Source organism: Lissotriton helveticus, chromosome 8 (genome assembly GCF_964261635.1).
Source record: "Lissotriton helveticus chromosome 8, aLisHel1.1, whole genome shotgun sequence".
Lineage (NCBI taxonomy): Eukaryota > Metazoa > Chordata > Amphibia > Caudata > Salamandridae > Lissotriton > Lissotriton helveticus.
The window spans coordinates 723,668,515-723,687,192 of NC_136069.1; the positions used below are offsets into that span (position 1 = coordinate 723,668,515).

Consider the following 18,678-nt stretch of genomic DNA (forward strand, 5'->3'; position numbering starts at 1 on the left):
CAACAATTAAAAAGTGCACTTAAAGACATTTTCAACAACCGACTGCTACAAAAGTAAATATCCCCCTGGCCGATCCTTAGAAATGCAAATCCTCAATTGCCTATCACCCATGCACATTAATGCAATCTACCTCTAGCCTGTGCCTATGAATGATTGAATAACTGAATGGAAAGCCTTAGGATGGGAAGGAATGTATTATTATCTGTATCACAAAGATCAGGTTTCCTTTCCAAAATGGTGTTTTCCCCCACATCATAAGTTCACAGGCACTAGCATCCTGGACCAGTGCAATGCCATCCAGTACAGGTGCCATCATCCTGTCTCGCTGCTCTGGCAGTCCTGGCTGGAATTCCCATTTTGGGGATGGCACAGACAGGAAATTAGAACCTCTAACTGTGGGTGATGCGTGACGGCCATGGCTCCATTGCCTGACATTTGAGCAGTTGAGAGCTTTAGGATACATCCAAATATTTAGGTTCTTATATTAAAAGATCAGTGAGAGGCCTATAGACCGACCGGTTGAGGTTCCTGCTTGCACTGCCTTGGAAGACTTTTAGCAACAGCTTCCTCGAGTATCATGAAAAGCAGGATGTTAAATAAACTGGTTGCCTTTTTTTCTACCAGTAAGTACCTAGTTGCACACCTAATGAATGAGCCCATAATCTTAAAGGCTCTTGAAGTGTGCAGCGTGCGATGCTTTGTGCTTGTAAATTTGTAGTGTAATTGTGCTGTGCCTTAGTATGTATTAAAGATTATGTGCAAAAACAAGTGACCGGAGTAGGTCAGCATCAGCCGCCCTCGCAGTGTCCTCCATTAATTTAATTTGAACTTCGAAGCAATCCATATCGCGCGGTTAGGGCATCACCTAAGCATTTGATTAAAAGAGGCGGCCCGTCCACTAGAATCTTCGTGCCACTGGCTTTCTTGAGAAGTTCATGCGGATTTATTTTTCCTAAAAATGACTTGTTTTTATTTATGGCGGAGGCCGGCAGAGCTGCAGTATGTGCCTACTAAGGAAATACCTGGGGCTTAATAATGTTTATTTATGCCTTTACTTTCTTCACTTCCTTATTACCACATGCTGCCTGCAAAGTTCCCTTGAGGCCTTGCTTAACCCAAGGCACGGGTCTGTTTTTACGATCTGAGTAAGTGAGGTTTCCCCATTTCGAGGGAGGGCAGCTGAGCTCACCTCGCCAGTCCATTTCTGAGATTGCCTGAAGTTAAAGTGCCAAGCCCTAGAGGTACCAAAGTAAACAAACTGAATGTGACTGCAGGATTAGGGTCCTTACACAAACTGCCTTGCTCACAGGACTAACTTTGCTTCACTTCTGTTTCATAGAGCTAGCCTATTCCTACATGCATATCATTAACAAATAACAACTGGCAATGTCTGGTAGCTACTCAGCTGTCCAAAGCATCAGCCGATATGCTGGAATTCTACCACAGTACTGGATAGAGCAGGAAGTTGAGACACTTGGGGTTGGTGAGTTTAGGATTGTGGAAAGATTTGGTTCATACAGTTTACCAACACCACAACAAGCAGTGGGCTTCAAAATGCTCCACTGCAACATACCTAACCAAACCCTCACCACCTCCATCGGAATGGACAAGGCTCATTTGCTATGTTTGTCTTTACTGTGATGTTTAGATTTTTCACAATCTTATGATTTCTTCAGTGACGTAACATTGAGGGCAGCCCCAACACTCTGAAAATTGTTCCAGTGCCACAGGCTTGGGAGCCTTTCTTTGACATTTTCATGCTTTCTGGCCTGGGAGCCTATGTGTGACGTTTGCAAGCTTCCTTGTCTGAGTACTTATGTGTGAGATTTCCATGCTTTCTGGCATTGGTGCTTATGTGCGACATTTCCATGGTTTATGGCCTGGAATGGATGCTTATGTGTGACACACACATTTCCATGGTTTATTGCATTGGTGCTTATGTGTGACATTTCTATGCATTCTGGCCTGAGCTCCCTTTCTGAAATTCAGATCAGGTATTACACCTGACTTTTAGCAGTGCCAGTTGAAGATGTGGGTGGAGCTAATATAGTAAGTGGGTGGAGCCAGAAAAAAGTAGGTGTGGCCTCCGAGAAACATTTCAGCACCTGCACTTCATATTTTACAAATTAAGCACTATGCCACTTTATCACGAATCAAAACTTTGACTAGACAAATCACATATTTCTCCACCAATAGCATTAACCATCAGAGTTATCAACAGTAACCACCATTGCTATTATTGCCTTAAAAGGCTGGCAACAAAGATCTCTTCAGGCTACTCTTATCTCGCCTCAGCCTGTCATGTAATGGACACCCCTCATGCTTGGCACCCAGTGCAGCAGCACTAGTCACACCGCCCTAATGCCAGCACTGGATGGACTGGCAGCACATCTCCATTTGTTCAGATAACAAACGTATATGAACATGGATTGCTAGGTTCAATGAGATGGCAAAAAGAGTCCTTCCGTGATGTACTAAATGTTTTGTTCACCCAGCCGACACACTGCCACCTAGCTACAATGATCTGTGCAGGATGGGGAGAGCAGTCACGGCTGCAGCCTAGAAGCAGCAGTGGGGCGGGAGGGGGTGAAGGGGCTTGTGGGGGCAAAGGGGAGTCGGGGAAAAAAAATCACTTACCTCCTGGCCGGCCACCGCTACCTCTCCTGTGTTCCAGTCCGTCCTCTTCCTGGCTTCTTGTGAGGAAGCAGGAAGCACCAGGGCTCCCATGCTCCCCGTAACCAATCACAATGCTGCAATGCAGCATTGTGACTGGTCTGAGAGAAGTGACATGGCATTCAGCCAGAGGCTGGAGAGGTGGGCATATTCTCCATCCATGCAGGCTATAATAATGCAGCCTGCATGGAGAAAAGGGAAGTGCACATGACTGTTTTAGGTGGCCCAAGAGGGCCGTCCAAACAGTAATTGCACACAGAAGTGTTCTACCACTCCCCATTGCGTTATCATTTTTTTTTCTCTCATTTCTTTCGCTGCTTCCTGGCAGTGGAAAACGCTCTTCCGCCCTAGCGGAGGAGCCGCCACTGGGGAGAGGAAGAGGCAGTGCAGTTAATAGAAGGAAGTCAAGAGGAAACAGTTTCCTAAAGGCTTACACTGTCTAAAGGTATGTTACAAAGTAGACAATAAAGATACATGGGGAAAATCAGGCTGGAGCACTGCAACTTTCCATTTACAAGCAACAAACTATCCAAACACCTTGCATTCAGATGGAAGTGAGGGAACAGTCAAGACAAACTTCATGGATTTGGAAAAGTTAGGCGGTAGGTAGCCCTCCAAATGTGGGGGAGCAGGACATATGATTGTACTGCACGAGAATAAGTCTATTGCCTCCAATCGTTCGTTATGACAGGCTGGACATGGGGCTTGTAGTCCTGTTTGTTAAAATGTCAGCCACGATGAGTGAACCCAATTTTGAGCAGAGTCAAATACTCTCTTGGGGAGCACCTTGCATGAAAAATATGGAGTGCACGTACCAGAGGGCTTGTGACACAAGCCTCCGCTATGCAGGAATACATACCACAACAGTCTGATTTTTTTTCAATGAGGAATAGGGTGGCACAGTGCTACTGCCCAAGGGAGATTCAAATCTGCATGTGACAACATGCATTGGACAAATAATTACACGTTGAGGAATATGACAGTCTTTGTGATTTGGGATTATGATGACACTTTTGGACCATGTAAAATGTCTGTGAGAACATCTTTTGGTTGTCTGTGGAAATGGAGGCTTTGTCAAGTAATGCCAGATTTCAAGCAATGCCAATAGTGACATCGAAAAGTCCAATGTGACATTGATAAGGCCACTGATAGTATCACAGGGAAGGAGATATCACTAGAAAAGCAGGTATACATGATGCTACAAAATTACTATGGAAAAAAGTCAACTCCATCTTTACGTAAGTTGAAAACTTGAAGATATATATCTATCTTCAGGTTACATAGATGTGGAATTAAGAATAGTAAAACGATACGTGTATATCCATAATTTTCTTGTCGATAGTATGGATGTTGATACTTTTCCTACATTATTTTTCTAACACAATATATTTGTAGTCTATATTCTGACATGCACCCTATAAGAAGTTATCAATCTGGTCATTAATTGTACTATTTGAAATTAAATGTTTATGATTGTGGGGCTGCGTTATGACCGCACGGCAAATCAAAACTGGCAAATGTCTATTATTGCTTGGATCTATATTGGTACCATAACGTCTCTTCAAAGGAATTTTTTTGTTAGAATTATACTTTTTTTCTATACAACTATGGTTATGTGATCTTAGAAGCGTAATCCACAACATCCATTATTTTACTGGATAGATCCTTAAACAATATTACATTTACAAGTTGAGGTAAATGTGAATGTGCCAAATGTGGTAAAAGTAAGTTATAAGTGATGCAAATGAAAGCTTCTGCAACTTAAATTATATGAGTTATATCTCTGGGTTCCCCTACGTCTGACACCGTAATATATTCCTGAGTGGATTTTCCACGCTCATAAACACACGTCTGGCCAGGGGTAGAACCTGAAATTGGACGGCTATGGTAACCAACACAAACATACATACATGCTCTCTCCTTTGCACCAATACAATGGATGTGAACTCAAGCATACAGTTACACCCCCAAATAATCACTTTTTTTTATTAGGTCTCGGCTAGCCGCGCGAAGCGCGTCTCCGCCGAGCCCCTATTGTTGGCATGTGAGCTTCCCAGGAGACAGTCCTGGCCGCGCGCATCGCCTTGGAGGCGATTTGAAAGTGCCACGCGCACGCGAACGAGCGCTGCGGCCAGGCGCTGTCTCCTGTGAAGCACACACGCATGCGCATACACATGGTTCGTGAAATTGCAGATGAAGGTAAGTAAATTTATTTACATTGCATGTGTCTAAAGTTTCAAGTTGTTTCCCCTACGATTCCCCTCGTGGTGTGCCTGGAGAGAGAGTACGACTGTGCCTAGCAGTGACCGATCCCTCCCCCTCACTTTCTGCCACGGGACCTGCTTCGTCCCCGGACAGACAGACCTGCGCTTACCTCTCAGCCATCTTCACATGTCCCAAGGCCCCCCCGTCGTCTGTAGGGTCCAGTCTGAGGCTCTACTCCGCCACTGCCGGTCCGGGCTTCCCCTTCCTCGTGCCCCAGAAACTCCCCGGCGTGCCGGGAGTCGCAGAGTTCCTGTTCCGGACTCCGCGCTTGGTACAAGAAGTGCCCGCTGGGCGCTCTCCGTGCCCCCACTCGGTGAACCCTGGCTTCCTCCTCCCCGCGCACCGGTCTGTCCCCGTGGCCGTCAGGGCGCCCTCGGCGTGCCGGGCTTTCCCCGCACACTATCCGGACCTTCCCTCCCTCCCTCCGGCGCAGCAGGGACTCGGAGCTCAGGATTGAAACCCGAGCCTTCCTCGCGGGAGGGGGAGGGAGTGGAGAGGACAGCTGGGAGGAAGAGGGAGGGTACAGGAAGGCAAGGTGATCGTGGCACCGCTCAGACAAGAGGAGCAGTGCAGGGTGGGGGGCCTGGGACGGGGCAGAAGTGCAGAGAGCACATGTACCCACGAGACAGTAGGGATGTGAATGTCCCCTGATTGCCATGCGGGTAGAATGGAGCGGCAGGTTGCACTCCAAAGGGACAGGCGGGTAAATTGCCACAAAGAAAGGAAGGCAAACAAATCCTCGCGAGTCTCACTCACATTGACAGGCATCGAGTTGTCCCCGTGTCCGCCTGTTTTGTTGTTGTTTTTTGGGCAGTTTTATATAGCACAAACTGGACCCGTAGGTATTGGAGGGTTTTACATGAGCCCCAGTGATTCTTAGAGTTTATCCATTTGTATCTCTTCCTTGAGCTACTTTACAACTTGTACATTTCCATTTCAGAGTGAGTGTGCAGAGTGAGTGTGCAGAGTGAGTGTGCAGAGTGAGTGTGCAGAGTGAGTGTGCAGAGTGAGTGTGCAGAGTAGTGACTGCAGAGTAGTGACTGCAGAGTAGTGACTGCAGAGTGAGTGTGCAGAGTAGTGAGTGCAGAGTAGTGAGTGTGCAGAGTAGTGAGTGCAGAGTAGTGAGTGCAGAGTAGTGAGTAGTGAGTGCAGAGTAGTGAGTAGTGAGTGCAGAGTAGTGAGTGCAGTGTAGTGAGTAGTGAGTGCAGAGTGAGTGTGCAGAGTAGTGAGTGCAGAGTGAGTGTGCAGAGTAGTGAGTGCAGAGTGAGTGTGCAGAGTAGTGAGTGCCGAGTGTGTGCAGAGTAGTGAGTGCAGAGTAGTGAGTGCAGAGTAGTGAGTGGCTGGCCCTGTTTCTAGCTCAAGTGGCACCGGCACCTGTAGTCTAAAGATAATATCTCTGCCTCAAGTGAAGTACTCTGGTACCCAAGGATGACTAGAAAACAATATTATTCACAACGTTGCTTACTATTCAGCAACATTTGACAGTTTGCAATCAATCTTTATAAAACAATTCAGAGTTTGATAACAAATTAATGCAACACATTGTAATATACAATGGCAATAGCTCAAACTTTAATGCTGCGAGACCTATTGCATTGTAAATGCTTGTTAGATTTTTTTATTGACCCAGCCAAACCCAATAATAAAGGAAAACCCGGGGTCTAACTGAGGTTTTTTAGGTCGAGCAGACCTACATTCAATGCGTAAGCATTGATTGTGTCTGCTTCAGACCTATTGTGAGCCGTATTTGGGAATGTGGACAACAGTCGGACGCGCGCTTTTTCCTAGTCAGTTTTGACCGCGCCTCTGGCTGCTTGCAGTCTGTGCGCGGTTTCGCTTTCTGTTAGAAGCGGGCGGGCGGGCACACACACACACACACACACACACACACACACACACACACACACCTACCTACCTCACCGGAGTCGGACTCGCACCATCTGCCAAGGGAGCCCCGCAGAGCACTCGAGCTCCTCCGCCACTCTACCAAGAAGCGGAGCTCTCCCCATAGGCATGTGGCCCCGCAGTCTCCCCGCTGGACTTCACCCGGGCCCCCTCCTGGGACCCGGGACTTCATGCGGCACTTCTCTTCTCTGGGCTCGCGCTCGTCAAAACGAAACTGAAGAGTGGCGCGCATGCGCAGGCAGCCCCCGCCCTCCCACTCCTCACATGCCAGCAAAGAGCTGATGGCAGCGCAGGACTGGTTGAATTAAGGCGCGCTAGTGAAGATATTTAACCGGCGCCGTGTCTGCAGCCCGTCATAGCCATTTTTTGCCTATTCGGCGAACGGCTGGAGCTGCAGACTTTCTATTGATCTATCTCCGAAGGTAAGCCTGGACTTTTGCTCCGATTACGGGAGGGGGGGGGGGGACACATAATGTATTTCCATCAGCCCGTTTTCTTCAATTACGGACTGTGTTTTTGGCCTTTTTCTACAGCATATTAACCTGCCACATCGCCAGCTTATATGGTTTTTACGGCAGCTGTCCCAGCCTTTGAATCAGGGGCTCCTGTGCACGGTTGTAGACATTAACCCTTTGTCCACAGTATTCTTATATCAGCTGTGTGATCTATATGAATCTTATTCTACTCTTATTTTTGCATTTCATCTTTACAATGTGAGCATCAGCATAACGAGCATATACCATCTTTCTATTTTTATTTACATTTTTCCCTGCACACAGGTAGATCGCACAGCTAGTAATGTTTCTTTCTTATTTTTCAGATAGATCTCTCTTGCATTTTGAGTCTATCACTTTTAGCCCTCATTAGATAATTTTTCTCCGGTTTTCAACAAACATGTGGATATAACCTTGTCATAAATTGTATAAACGTCTAGCTCTACTAATGGCTTTGTTTCACGATCTTAAGGGAATTCCGTTGCTAGTTAGGGCAGCGTGTATTCATGTCTTTGCGTAATATACAAATAACACCCCAAATTTCTGCCCTTCCTTTTTTCCTTATTTCGTTTACCTGGTTTGTATTAAGTTAACTCCTCATCTTTATCACTTACAGTTTATGTGTACCTGATTTTTGGACATCAAGACAGCACAGTCCATAATCTCGGCCCTATATCTTTGGCCTCCATATTCCAGGATTTTTTCCTGGTTTTACAGGTAACATACAGCCATCATAGTGAACATTGGTAACTAAAGGGTGGTGTCTGACCTAATATCATGTCTCAGCCATGATAACATTCCATAGTAATGTGGCAGACCCATCATCTGAAGGTCTTAAGTACTATACGATTTTACATGTTTCATCCATGGTTCTTATCCTATTATAATGTGGCAGACCTATCATCGGAGGGTCTCTAGTACTATATGATTTGTACATGTTTTATCCACGGTTCGTATTATGTTATGTTATCTCCTCCCTCTCCAGCCCTTTATATTTTTTTAACTTTTTTTGCATCTCCGTCTTGTTGGATTATGAATTCCAAATATAAAAAATGTGTATAATTCATGTTATCTGTGACGTAACGGCACAAGTTGCCAGACTCACATCCTAGTCAGATATACTTAATGCAATACATAACTTTAGTTTCATGATGTTTTTATAAGCAGCAATTAGTTCTAGGACAATTGATGTTCAGATAAATCAAGTAACAACATTCTGTCATCACGGTTGTGCTACATAAATCTCATTGTGTTATGTTATTCCATGGAGTGGTTAGTAAAACAAAGCATCTAAAGTGCATTTTTCAACTTGGGTATCCGTCCCTCCTAGTCCTAGGTGCGTATTTGCGCACTGACTGACAGTCCTGAGACCACTGAGGAGACCATCTCTTTAAAACTACACTTATTTCACTCCGCCAGGCATCCTTTCACTGCGCATCACGCTGTCCTACTGTGTGCTCTTCCTCCGTTCCTGCCACCTGCTGATCTTTCTATACATACTTACATAAGGATCTTTAAGTCGCGGTGCACTGCTTCCCCTCACCCCAAAATGTACCCCAGAAAGCTTGTAAGTGCGCGGTGAGTTTCGCAATACCTGACTTGTTTTGTTGTTGTCGAGGTATGCTGCTTGCTTTCACTTCTGAATTTGTAATTGGAACCTGGTTCATGCTACAATACAACACATATTGCATTACAAATGCTATAGGTGTCACATTTGCGAAACTTACAACTATTGGCTTTGTAAATGACAAAGCTATTAATTTTGCTATTTTCAAAACCAACACATAAATAAAATATTTGTCATTTACAATACCAATAGCTCAAACTTTCCTAATGCGAGACCTATTGCATTGCCGGAGGGACCGCGACAACCAGACCGGAGGAGGCATCGCCATCATCCACAGAGACACCATCCGCATCACGACCAACACCGACGACACCCTCACCACCGCTGAACACCTGCACTTCCAGATCCACACCAACCCGAAGACCACCCTCAGAGGCACCCTGATCTACCGACCCCCGGGACCACGCACACGATTCAGCGAGGACATCGCCGACTTCGTCAGCCCGCACGCTCTCCCCTCCGCCGACTACATCCTCCTGGGGGACCTCAACTTCCACCTGGAGAACAACAACGACCGCAACACCACCACCCTGCTCGACAACCTCGACAACCTCGGACTCAAGCAACTGGTGACCACCCCCACCCACCTCGCCGGACACACACTCGACGCCGTCTTCTCTTCCAGCAAAGACGTCACCTTCAGCCACGCAACAGGACTCCACTGGACGGACCACAGCTGCGTCCACTTCACCTTCAGAAGAACGACGATCCACCACCTCCAGCAACAGGCTGCTCGAAGAAGCTGGAACAAGATCACAGCCAACCAGCTCACCGCCTCCCTGAGCCAGCACCCTCCCGCCAACTCAGCGAACCCCAGCCAGGCCGCCGACAACCTCACGAAGTGGATCAGCAACTGCGCGGACGAACTCGCCCCTCTGAGGACCCCGCCCAGCAGATCCTGCAGCAGAAAAACACCATGGTTCACCGACGAACTCAAGTGCTCCAAGAAGAACTGCCGAGCCCTCGAGAAAGCCTGGAGAAGGGAACCAACGACGGACAACATGGCCACCCTCAAGCTCGCCACCCGGAAACACCATCAACTGATCCGCGCCACCAAGAAAAATGCATACAAGGACCGGCTGGACAACAACGCACACAACTGCAAGGAACTCTTCAACATCGTGAAAGAGCTCTCCAACCCCAACGCCGGAAACAACGACATCACCCCGTCGCAAGACCTCTGCAACTCCCTCGCGTCCTACTTCCACAACAAAATCACGGACATACACAACAGCTTCAGCAACCAACCAACGCAAGCCACAACCGCAACGACGCCACCATCCACCACCCTCCGCACCTGGACCCCGATCAGCACCGAAGACACCATCCGCACCATGAACTCCATCCATTCCGGATCTCCGACTGACCCCTGCCCTCACCACGTCTTCAACAAGGCCGACGCTGTCCTCGCACCCCACCTGCGGGACATCATCAACACCTCCTTCGACTCCGCCACCTTCCCTGAGAGCTGGAAGCACGCCGAAATCAGCGCTCTCCTCAAGAAACCCACAGCAGACCCCACCGACCTCAAGAACTACCGTCCCATCTCGCTCCTCCCGTTCCCGGCCAAAGTCATCGAGAAGACCGTCAACAAACAGCTGGCCGCCTTCCTCGAGACGAATGGATCCCTCGACCCCTCACAGTCCGGCTTCCGAGCGAACCACAGCACGGAGACCGCCCTCATCGCCGCCACCGACGACCTTCGAACTCTGATGGACAACGGAGAAACAGCGGCCCTCATCCTCCTGGACCTCTCCGCGGCTTTCGACACTGTCTGCCACCGCACCCTAGTACAGCGCCTCAGCAACATCGGAATCCAGGAGAAGGCACTGGAATGGATCACCTCCTTCCTCGACGGAAGAACACAAAGAGTCCGCCTACCACCGTACAAGTCAGAGGCCACCAAAGTCATCTGCGGCGTACCCCAAGGATCCTCGCTGAGCCCAACCCTCTTCAACGTCTACATGAGCCCCCTCGCGGCCATCGCACGCCAACACAACCTGAACATCATCTCCTACGCCGACGACACCCAGCTGATCCTCTCCCTGACCAACGACCCCGCCACCGCCAGAGCCAACCTGCACGAAGGGATGAGAGACGTAGCCGAATGGATGACGACCAGCCGCCTGAAACTGAACTCAGACAAGACGGAGGTCCTCATCCTGGGCGCCACGCCCTCCGCCTGGGACGACTCCTGGTGGCCCCCCGCCCTGGGCACCGCACCCAAACCGACGGACCACGCACGCAACCTGGGCTTCATCCTGGACTCCTCCCTCTCCATGACCAGACAAGTCAACGCCGTCTCCTCGTCATGCTTCAACATCCTGCGCATGCTACGTAAGATCTTCCGGTGGATCCCCACCGAGACGAGGAAGACGGTCACCCAAGCCCTTGTCACCAGCCGACTGGACTACGGCAACGCCCTCTACGCCGGAACCACGGCGAAACTCCAGAAGAGACTCCAGCGGATCCAGAACGCCTCGGCGAGACTCATCCTCGACATCCCCCGACGCAGCCACATCACCGGACACCTGAGAGATCTGCACTGGCTCCCGGTCAACAAGAGAATCACCTTCCGGCTCCTCACCCACGCGCACAAAGCCCTACACGACCAAGGCCCGAGCTACCTCAACAACCGGATCAGCTTCTACACTCCCAAGCGCCTCCTCAGATCAACCAACCACGCCCTCGCCGCCGTCCCCCGCATCCGAAGAGCGACAACAGGAGGAAGATCCTTCTCCTACCTGGCCGCCAAGACCTGGAACTCACTTCCGACCAATCTGCGCCTGACCCAAGACCACCTCTCCTTCAGGAAGCAGCTCAAGACCTGGCTGTTCGAGCAGTAGCGGCACCCCCCCCCCCTCCCAGCGCCTTGAGACCCTACGGGTGAGTAGTGCGCTCTACAAATGACCTGATTGATTGATTGATTGCTTGTTTTATTTTTTACAACAAATGAAAGTCAGACATTACAGAATCACTCCTGTCAATGACGACGTGATCTCATGATTGAGCTGTGGCCAGAAGATGTTGTGTGACCACAAAGAGAAGTGCACAATAAATGTGTGCATTGTCGGCACTCGCTGAATAACATTTTTGTATAAGAGAGGCGTTATTGCATACACTACAAAGGCAGCAACATCGCCTCCGTCGTTAGAGTGAAACTAACCCATGGTATGAAACTTATAGCATTCCTACTGAATATAGCATCTATTCTTTTAAACATCCCTTTTAAGACATTTAACATTAGCAAAGCTCTTTATCACTTTAGAAGCACAAGAGCACGACAGGAACAAGAACACAGGTGTACCCATTCAATGTGATTTACCTGCACATAGAGACCTAGCTCCACTGAGCAGCCGACAGCTCAAGAGAGCACATTTGTTTTGTATCCAGTGCTAGGGCTGGAGAACCAAAACCAACAGGGGCAGAAACGCTAAAACCAGCCCCATTCCCTATGTCTCCTCGCAATCTCTGTCTCTTTTCATCCATCTATTCTCTGTCCTGCTCTCTCTTCTGCCTCTCAGAAATCTTTCTCTCTTCTTCTCCTCCCTCCATTTCTCCCTCTTTTGAAAGCTCCAGCCCCTGCTGCAGTTGACCTCAGGAGCTGGGGAAAATGACAGAGCCACCAGGAGCGCCTCTGGGCGTTCAAACCCTGCCCCCAAGGGCTCCAGTCCACTGGGGAAATGCCCGCTGGAATAAAAGGCCTGTCCGGCCATGTCCAGAGCATATTGTATATGAGGTGCGTACAAGAACAGCATTGTTGGGTGGAGTCTAAACTGAGACCGAATTATAGATATAAGGAAGTGATTGGAAACATTCAATTTGGCCATTAAAGACAGAACACAATTAATTAAAAACGATTGCAATCGAAGACACAGAAAGTTAAAATGATATACGTAGAATCACACTTTTTGTTTACATGTTGAAACCAAGTTCAGGGTCCAGTATTACAAGTTCTAAACCAGCAATTTATCAACTAAATACCATCTTCTCTCACTGGTTTTAACTTACCCCTTAAAGATTGGCAGTATGTATATATGATTGTTAGACCTGGCACCTTGGCGTGAGTCTCCCTTCCTCTTTTTGCTGATGTTCCTCCGATGTTTTGCTGGTGTTCGATGCTCAGGGCACTGCGCTACGGCCAATCCGTGCCGCAGTGCAAGTGCTCCCAAGGTAAAGTGTATATGAAATTGATTTCCACGATTGGCTTATTTGGTTTACTATCAGTCCCCAGTAACGTGCACGAGGAGTGCTGGGGCTTGTAGATACAAATGCTGCTGGTGGGCTTGCAGCGCTGATTGCGCCACCCACGGAAGCGGCCTCGTAAGATGTGTCTCGGGTCCGCCATTGCTGACCCCGCGTACAGTCTCGTACTGCACGCCTGATTGTGCAAGTTCCCACACTTGCCAGTCCCTGAACCTTCCCTAACCTCCATATCAGTCACCCCTATGGTAGGCCTACGGGCAGGGTGCGTTGCGAGCGTAAGGTAGGACAAGCCTAGAGTGTGGCATGTCCTAGTAGTGAATTACCGCCCTGTTGGTTCTTCACTATTGAAGGGCTACCTGTTCTCTTAGGTCAGACGAGCTGTCGGAGCTATTACACGCTATAGTCAAGGCAGGCTCTGGGAACACGGTAGCAGGTCAAGTTTAGTATGCCTGAACTCAGAATAATAAAATACTTCCTTTAGTAGGGTTTATTTTAATAGCCTGTGTTTGCAAACGCTACTTTTAGAAAGTTAGCCTTTGCTCGCCTAACTGTTCAACCGCCTCTGCCAGGATGTGTATCTGCTGTCTGGGTTTGTGTGAGTGACAGGGCTGGGAGATTCCCGGGGATAGTCGGGTGCTCCAGGTGGTGAATGGGGTGCTTACACCAGGATGGGTGGGCGGAGTAGTCCTTGACTCTGAATAGGGTTGTGCTCCTCCACCACAATGCTGGCTCCACCGCCCGCAGAGCGTCTGATGTTTCTGCCCTGAACCCTGAAAGAAGACGGCAGCGTCCTGTCAACAAAGTACTCCAGAACTGGGTTGAACCAGGATCAGGCCCCCTGGCCTGAAAAGACAAAAGAATCGCAGTATAAATATAGGAGCTCCGCTCCTTACAAATCAGATCCAGTTTTGACCACGACGAACCTCTGCCTGACTAGAAGGACCAAGAGAATCTGAAGGACGGAAACCAGTCTGTATCCTGTTAGACTGGCCTGCAGTGGTGCCTTGCTGAGAACGGAGAGGAAAGGACCAGAAAGGACTTTGTAGACTTGTGCCTGAAACGATCTCCAAGGGCTTGATCGAGAGCTTGCCCCCTGAACGGAACCCCAGGACCACTGGGTTCTATCTGCTTGTGCCCGTCTGCTGTTGGGCCTTAGTTCTTATTCCCTCGCCAGAGTTGTGACTCGGGTGCCTTCGCCCCCTCCCAGGTCGTGACAGCTCGGAGCCTGGTCGCCCCGCCGTAGAGAGCCCCGCTCATCCCTGAGTCGCTCTCCGCTTCAGTGCCGGGCTGCCTGCTCTCCTGTCACCTCGCCGCTAACAGAGCGCGATTGTGTACCTCTCATCTCTCCAGCCGGAATCTGCATGGAGAACATCTTCATAGCCTCGGACGGTCCGTACGTTGCAACGTACCCGACTGTCTCGCTTTGTCCTCCTGCATACCAAGGTTCGTGCCGCACCTCAAGAAAGGCCTCCCCGTACAGTGGTACCGGAAGCCTGGTGTTGCACCCATCTGCCCGAGAACGCGACGCCCCTCACAGATCCACGAGTACGACCCGGCGTGCTGAGAAGTAGTACGCCCCGCAGGCCTGAACGGCGCCTCGCCCCGTGAGCTGCATCGATCCCGGATCGCCGCAACCCTCCACAGTCTAGCTCCTTCGCCTCGCTCCTCGAGGGGGACCGAGCCAGAGAGATCCTCTGGAGAACCGTCGGCCTCGTTCGGGGTCAGCCCTCACCAGCCGCGCCTGAAACGCCTCGGACTTCCACAGCAAGGTACACTTGAACTCCGTCCCGAGTTCATATCGGATCCAGGGTCCCCAACGTTCTTATTTCCCTGTCTTCGTACCTTGCCGAACAACGAACATTGAAAGACTAAGTTTGCCTATTGTAATCTGGTGGCCCCCATTCGCTAAACGTTATTGTTGGTCTTGTGATAATTCTGCTCGAATATATCTTTTATATAAAGTATACGTATTTTTGATACAACCATTTGACTGGTGTCCATTTGTGGTGGGTCAGTGGGTTTACTGTGTGTGATCATAAATGCTTAACTTACAATCGCCCTGAAGATTAGCCTTGTCTGCTCGCGCCACGTTGCCTAGAGGGTGAGCAGGGGTTATTCAAAGGAGTAGTTCCCTTGCCCTGACGATTGGGTCTCAGGGTCCCTGCTTGTCACAAGTACCTACCTGTGCCAACCAGAGACCTTCGGGTTCCAACAATGATGTAGCCAAATAAGCAATAAATAGTAACTTGCGATAGGGCCTTACTTATCCCGGTACGGAGCATCACTTGAGCAGTAAAAGCTAGGTGCTTGTTTTTCTCCTGCCTTTAGCACCATGCAAACTCAATACTTAGTCAGACACTCATTACAGTTTGTTCATTGCGATTAAACAACCAAAATCATGATAAAAACGAAAATATAAACTGGTATTTCAAATGCTGCATGTATAACAAGCTTACCTCATCTTTATCTGCATCTTCATCCACTTCATAAACGTGAGATGGCAGCTTTTCCGACTTCGTTGCTTTACTGAAAAAAATATATATATATTATTGACCTTAAGCATTTTAAATTTGAGTATAACACAATTATCATTTAGCAAACCCATCTCTTTAAAGCAAACGAAAAAAAGAATTCATGGATTTACTGTTTAACAAGTTGTTTATTAACCACACAATGCCATATTCCAGTTATTGTAATTGTAAATGGTATTTATATAGCGCTCACTACCCCGGACAGGGCATTGAAGAGATTTGCGGCGAGTAGCACGTTACTCCCTAACTCAAGATTAGAGGTAAATAATTAACAGATTTGTAACATCTAGTTTTTTTTGCATGAGTTGTGTTGGGTGTGTGTTCTTGATTTCTTGTGTGTTCAGTAGAGTTTAGAGTAAAGATTGGAAGATGGGAAAGGATCTGGAAGGGGGAGTAGTAAGTTGTTTTTGTAAATAGTGGTTATGTGTACCTGGTACCTGAGTTACATTACAAACAAAATAAAGAAAGGGAAAGTTTGAGAAGGATGTTCGGGTGTTCATAGTAGTCAGAAAGGTTTGGGATGAGTCAGAGAGAGGAGGACTGAGACAAAGGTTGAAAGGAGGAATTAATTATTTTATATCAAAAATGAAATTATCTTATTCATATATATGCACATGACAGTTAGTAATGTTTCATTGGCTGGAGAAAATCTATATATATATATACATATATACATATATATATATATATATATATATATATATATATATATATATATATATACTTGTATGTCCATAGAAGCAGCAATATTTACACAGTCAGGTGTGCACATTTATCTTGTGGTGAAATATGCACATTTTCATAATATTTCTTAAACGTTTAGTAGCAGGCAGAAACTCTTCTATATATGCACCTATATGTACATAGAAGCAGCAATTAGGCCTGTCTTGTATATACATGTATCTTCTGGTATAACAAACAAGTTATTTACCTTCTGCAAAGCCTTATCTGGTAGAAACTCTATCTAGCTACAGATTTCCCACCCCAGAACACTCTCCAGGTGGCAGACCAGACCTGGAAAATCCCGAGAAGCACCCCTGTGTCAGTTGGCTAACCTCTTGTTTGAATATAGGGATCCAAATGCTGCAAGATGCCTTTTTTTCTAAAATTCCCAGCTGACAAGTGGTAACTGGGATTTGGATTGGACTTTGCTGATGGCCTCTGCCTGGCACTGGCAGAGTCTCTAGTTATCCATTCACGGTCCTATGGGCTTAGAGGTGTACACCTGTGGTTGCTTGGGCACCAGGAAAAAGTTTGAAAACATTTGCTCCAGGGGGACTTACTGCAGAAAAAGTACCACAGCATCAGACTGAATTTCAGATTTCCCACATGAAAGGCTCCAGCAGTTCTGAAACAAAATAGCAGTCGCTTTCTGAGTTGAAACTTGGAAACTTTTTCAAACAAAAACCTCAAACGCTCCACAGCCTTAGCCGGACCAAGCTATGGCAGATATCTGAGCAGCATTTCAAAGGCGGTGGATACAATTTCAAATATGTCCCACAGGGAGACTGAGTTTTCTTTAAAGAAATGACAAAGTCCCTTTTTTGGCTTAGGACTTTGTAACTTTTCAAACATTATGATTTGCAGAATTCCACTGGGACCCTTCAGTTGTTGTATCTTACCAGGGCTTCATCGCTGTGAGCCTCAAATCATGCCTAGGTTCGGTCCACCTCTTTCATAGACCATCATTACCGCTCTGTGCTCTTTGACAGTACTTTCAACCAAAACCCTAAAAATCACAAAAACATTCATATTTCTGGTTCCCCCTATGATTAAGTGGGGTCCCTGGGTTCCAGAAATGATTAAGGGGGGGTCCACAAAAGTCAAAATGTTAAGAACCACTGCTCTAGAGGGTGTACTCACTTCCTAGGACTACATTTAGAATTTCTGCAATGGTTCTTAATCCCATCCATGGCCTCTATCATCTGCAGCGAACCATCGCCCAATGCCTATCTCATCCGAAATGGGCCCCCAGACATGGCTGCTCTCACCTGCAGCGGGACCCCAGCCATTGCCCCCCCTCGCCCCCAGGGGCCCTCAGCCATGGTCCCCCTCACATGTAGCGGGCCCTCAGCAATGACCCATTTCACCTGCAGAGTCACCCCAGCCATGGCCCCTCTCACCTTCACCGGGCCCCCAGCCATGGCCCTTGTATGGTGCCGACTCCGGCTCCTTCTCACTTCAGGAAAAAAAATTAGTACTTAAAAAGATTGTGAGAATTATAATGACAAATACATTTAAAATAGGAGGTTTGAGGAATCAAGCCTAAGAAAATAAGGAGAATATCTTCCTGGAGTATTTCAGGATCCAGTCGGCACACGTCGGTAAAAGGGACTAAAGCCATGAGGCCATTGAAGGGCATGCTAGCGAATCAAAGCACCTGACTCCTTAAAAGAGAAGTGAGTCTTTTTTTACCTACTTCGCTCATAATCTAGCAGGCACCGCCTCAATTTTTCCTTCTTTTGATTGGCCATTTAAGGTTCCCTGTTATGAGACAGAACATTTTTCAAGCAGCTGCTGCAATGTACATTTTAAAATGGCTATCTCAAAGCGAACAATTTCAGTAAATGCTACCTGCTTTGTTTTAGGGAGGCGATATGTACATTGGGCTTTTTTCCAACATGTCCACCTGTAGTGAAATATAGATCTATAAGGATCCCCAGATGCTGGCAGGAATTATTCTACACTTAAGATGATCAGTGGGGATCCTACACTGGGGAAAGAGGCTTGCATGGCTGTTGAGCTCACTGAGGGAAACGGCACAGGTCTGGTATGAACACAGGAGGTGCAACATAGTTTTTCTGATCATTTTACTAAACCAGTTATGCCGATGGACTATCCCTCCGGAAGTGATATATTACAACAACAATAATGTAATGCTTTATTTTAATACAAATTACAGATATTTTATTTGGTAAAAATATTCTTTATGGTGACTGATTCTCCTAAGTCAAATGGCTTCTACCATTAGTAAACA

At 47.6% G+C, this 18,678-nt stretch overlaps 1 protein-coding gene across 9 annotated transcripts in view; it reads right to left on the reverse strand.

Moving 5' to 3' along the window:
- Window positions 1-18,678, reverse strand: part of DOCK9 (dedicator of cytokinesis 9) — a 1,161,971-nt gene that overhangs the window by 622,928 nt on the left and 520,365 nt on the right. For all 9 annotated transcript variants that reach the window (XM_078657525.1, XM_078657521.1, XM_078657523.1 and 6 more), the window contains exon 5: window positions 15,627-15,696. In XM_078657525.1, the coding sequence (XP_078513651.1) occupies window positions 15,627-15,696 (70 nt within the window). The remainder of the gene's footprint in view (window positions 1-15,626; window positions 15,697-18,678) is intronic.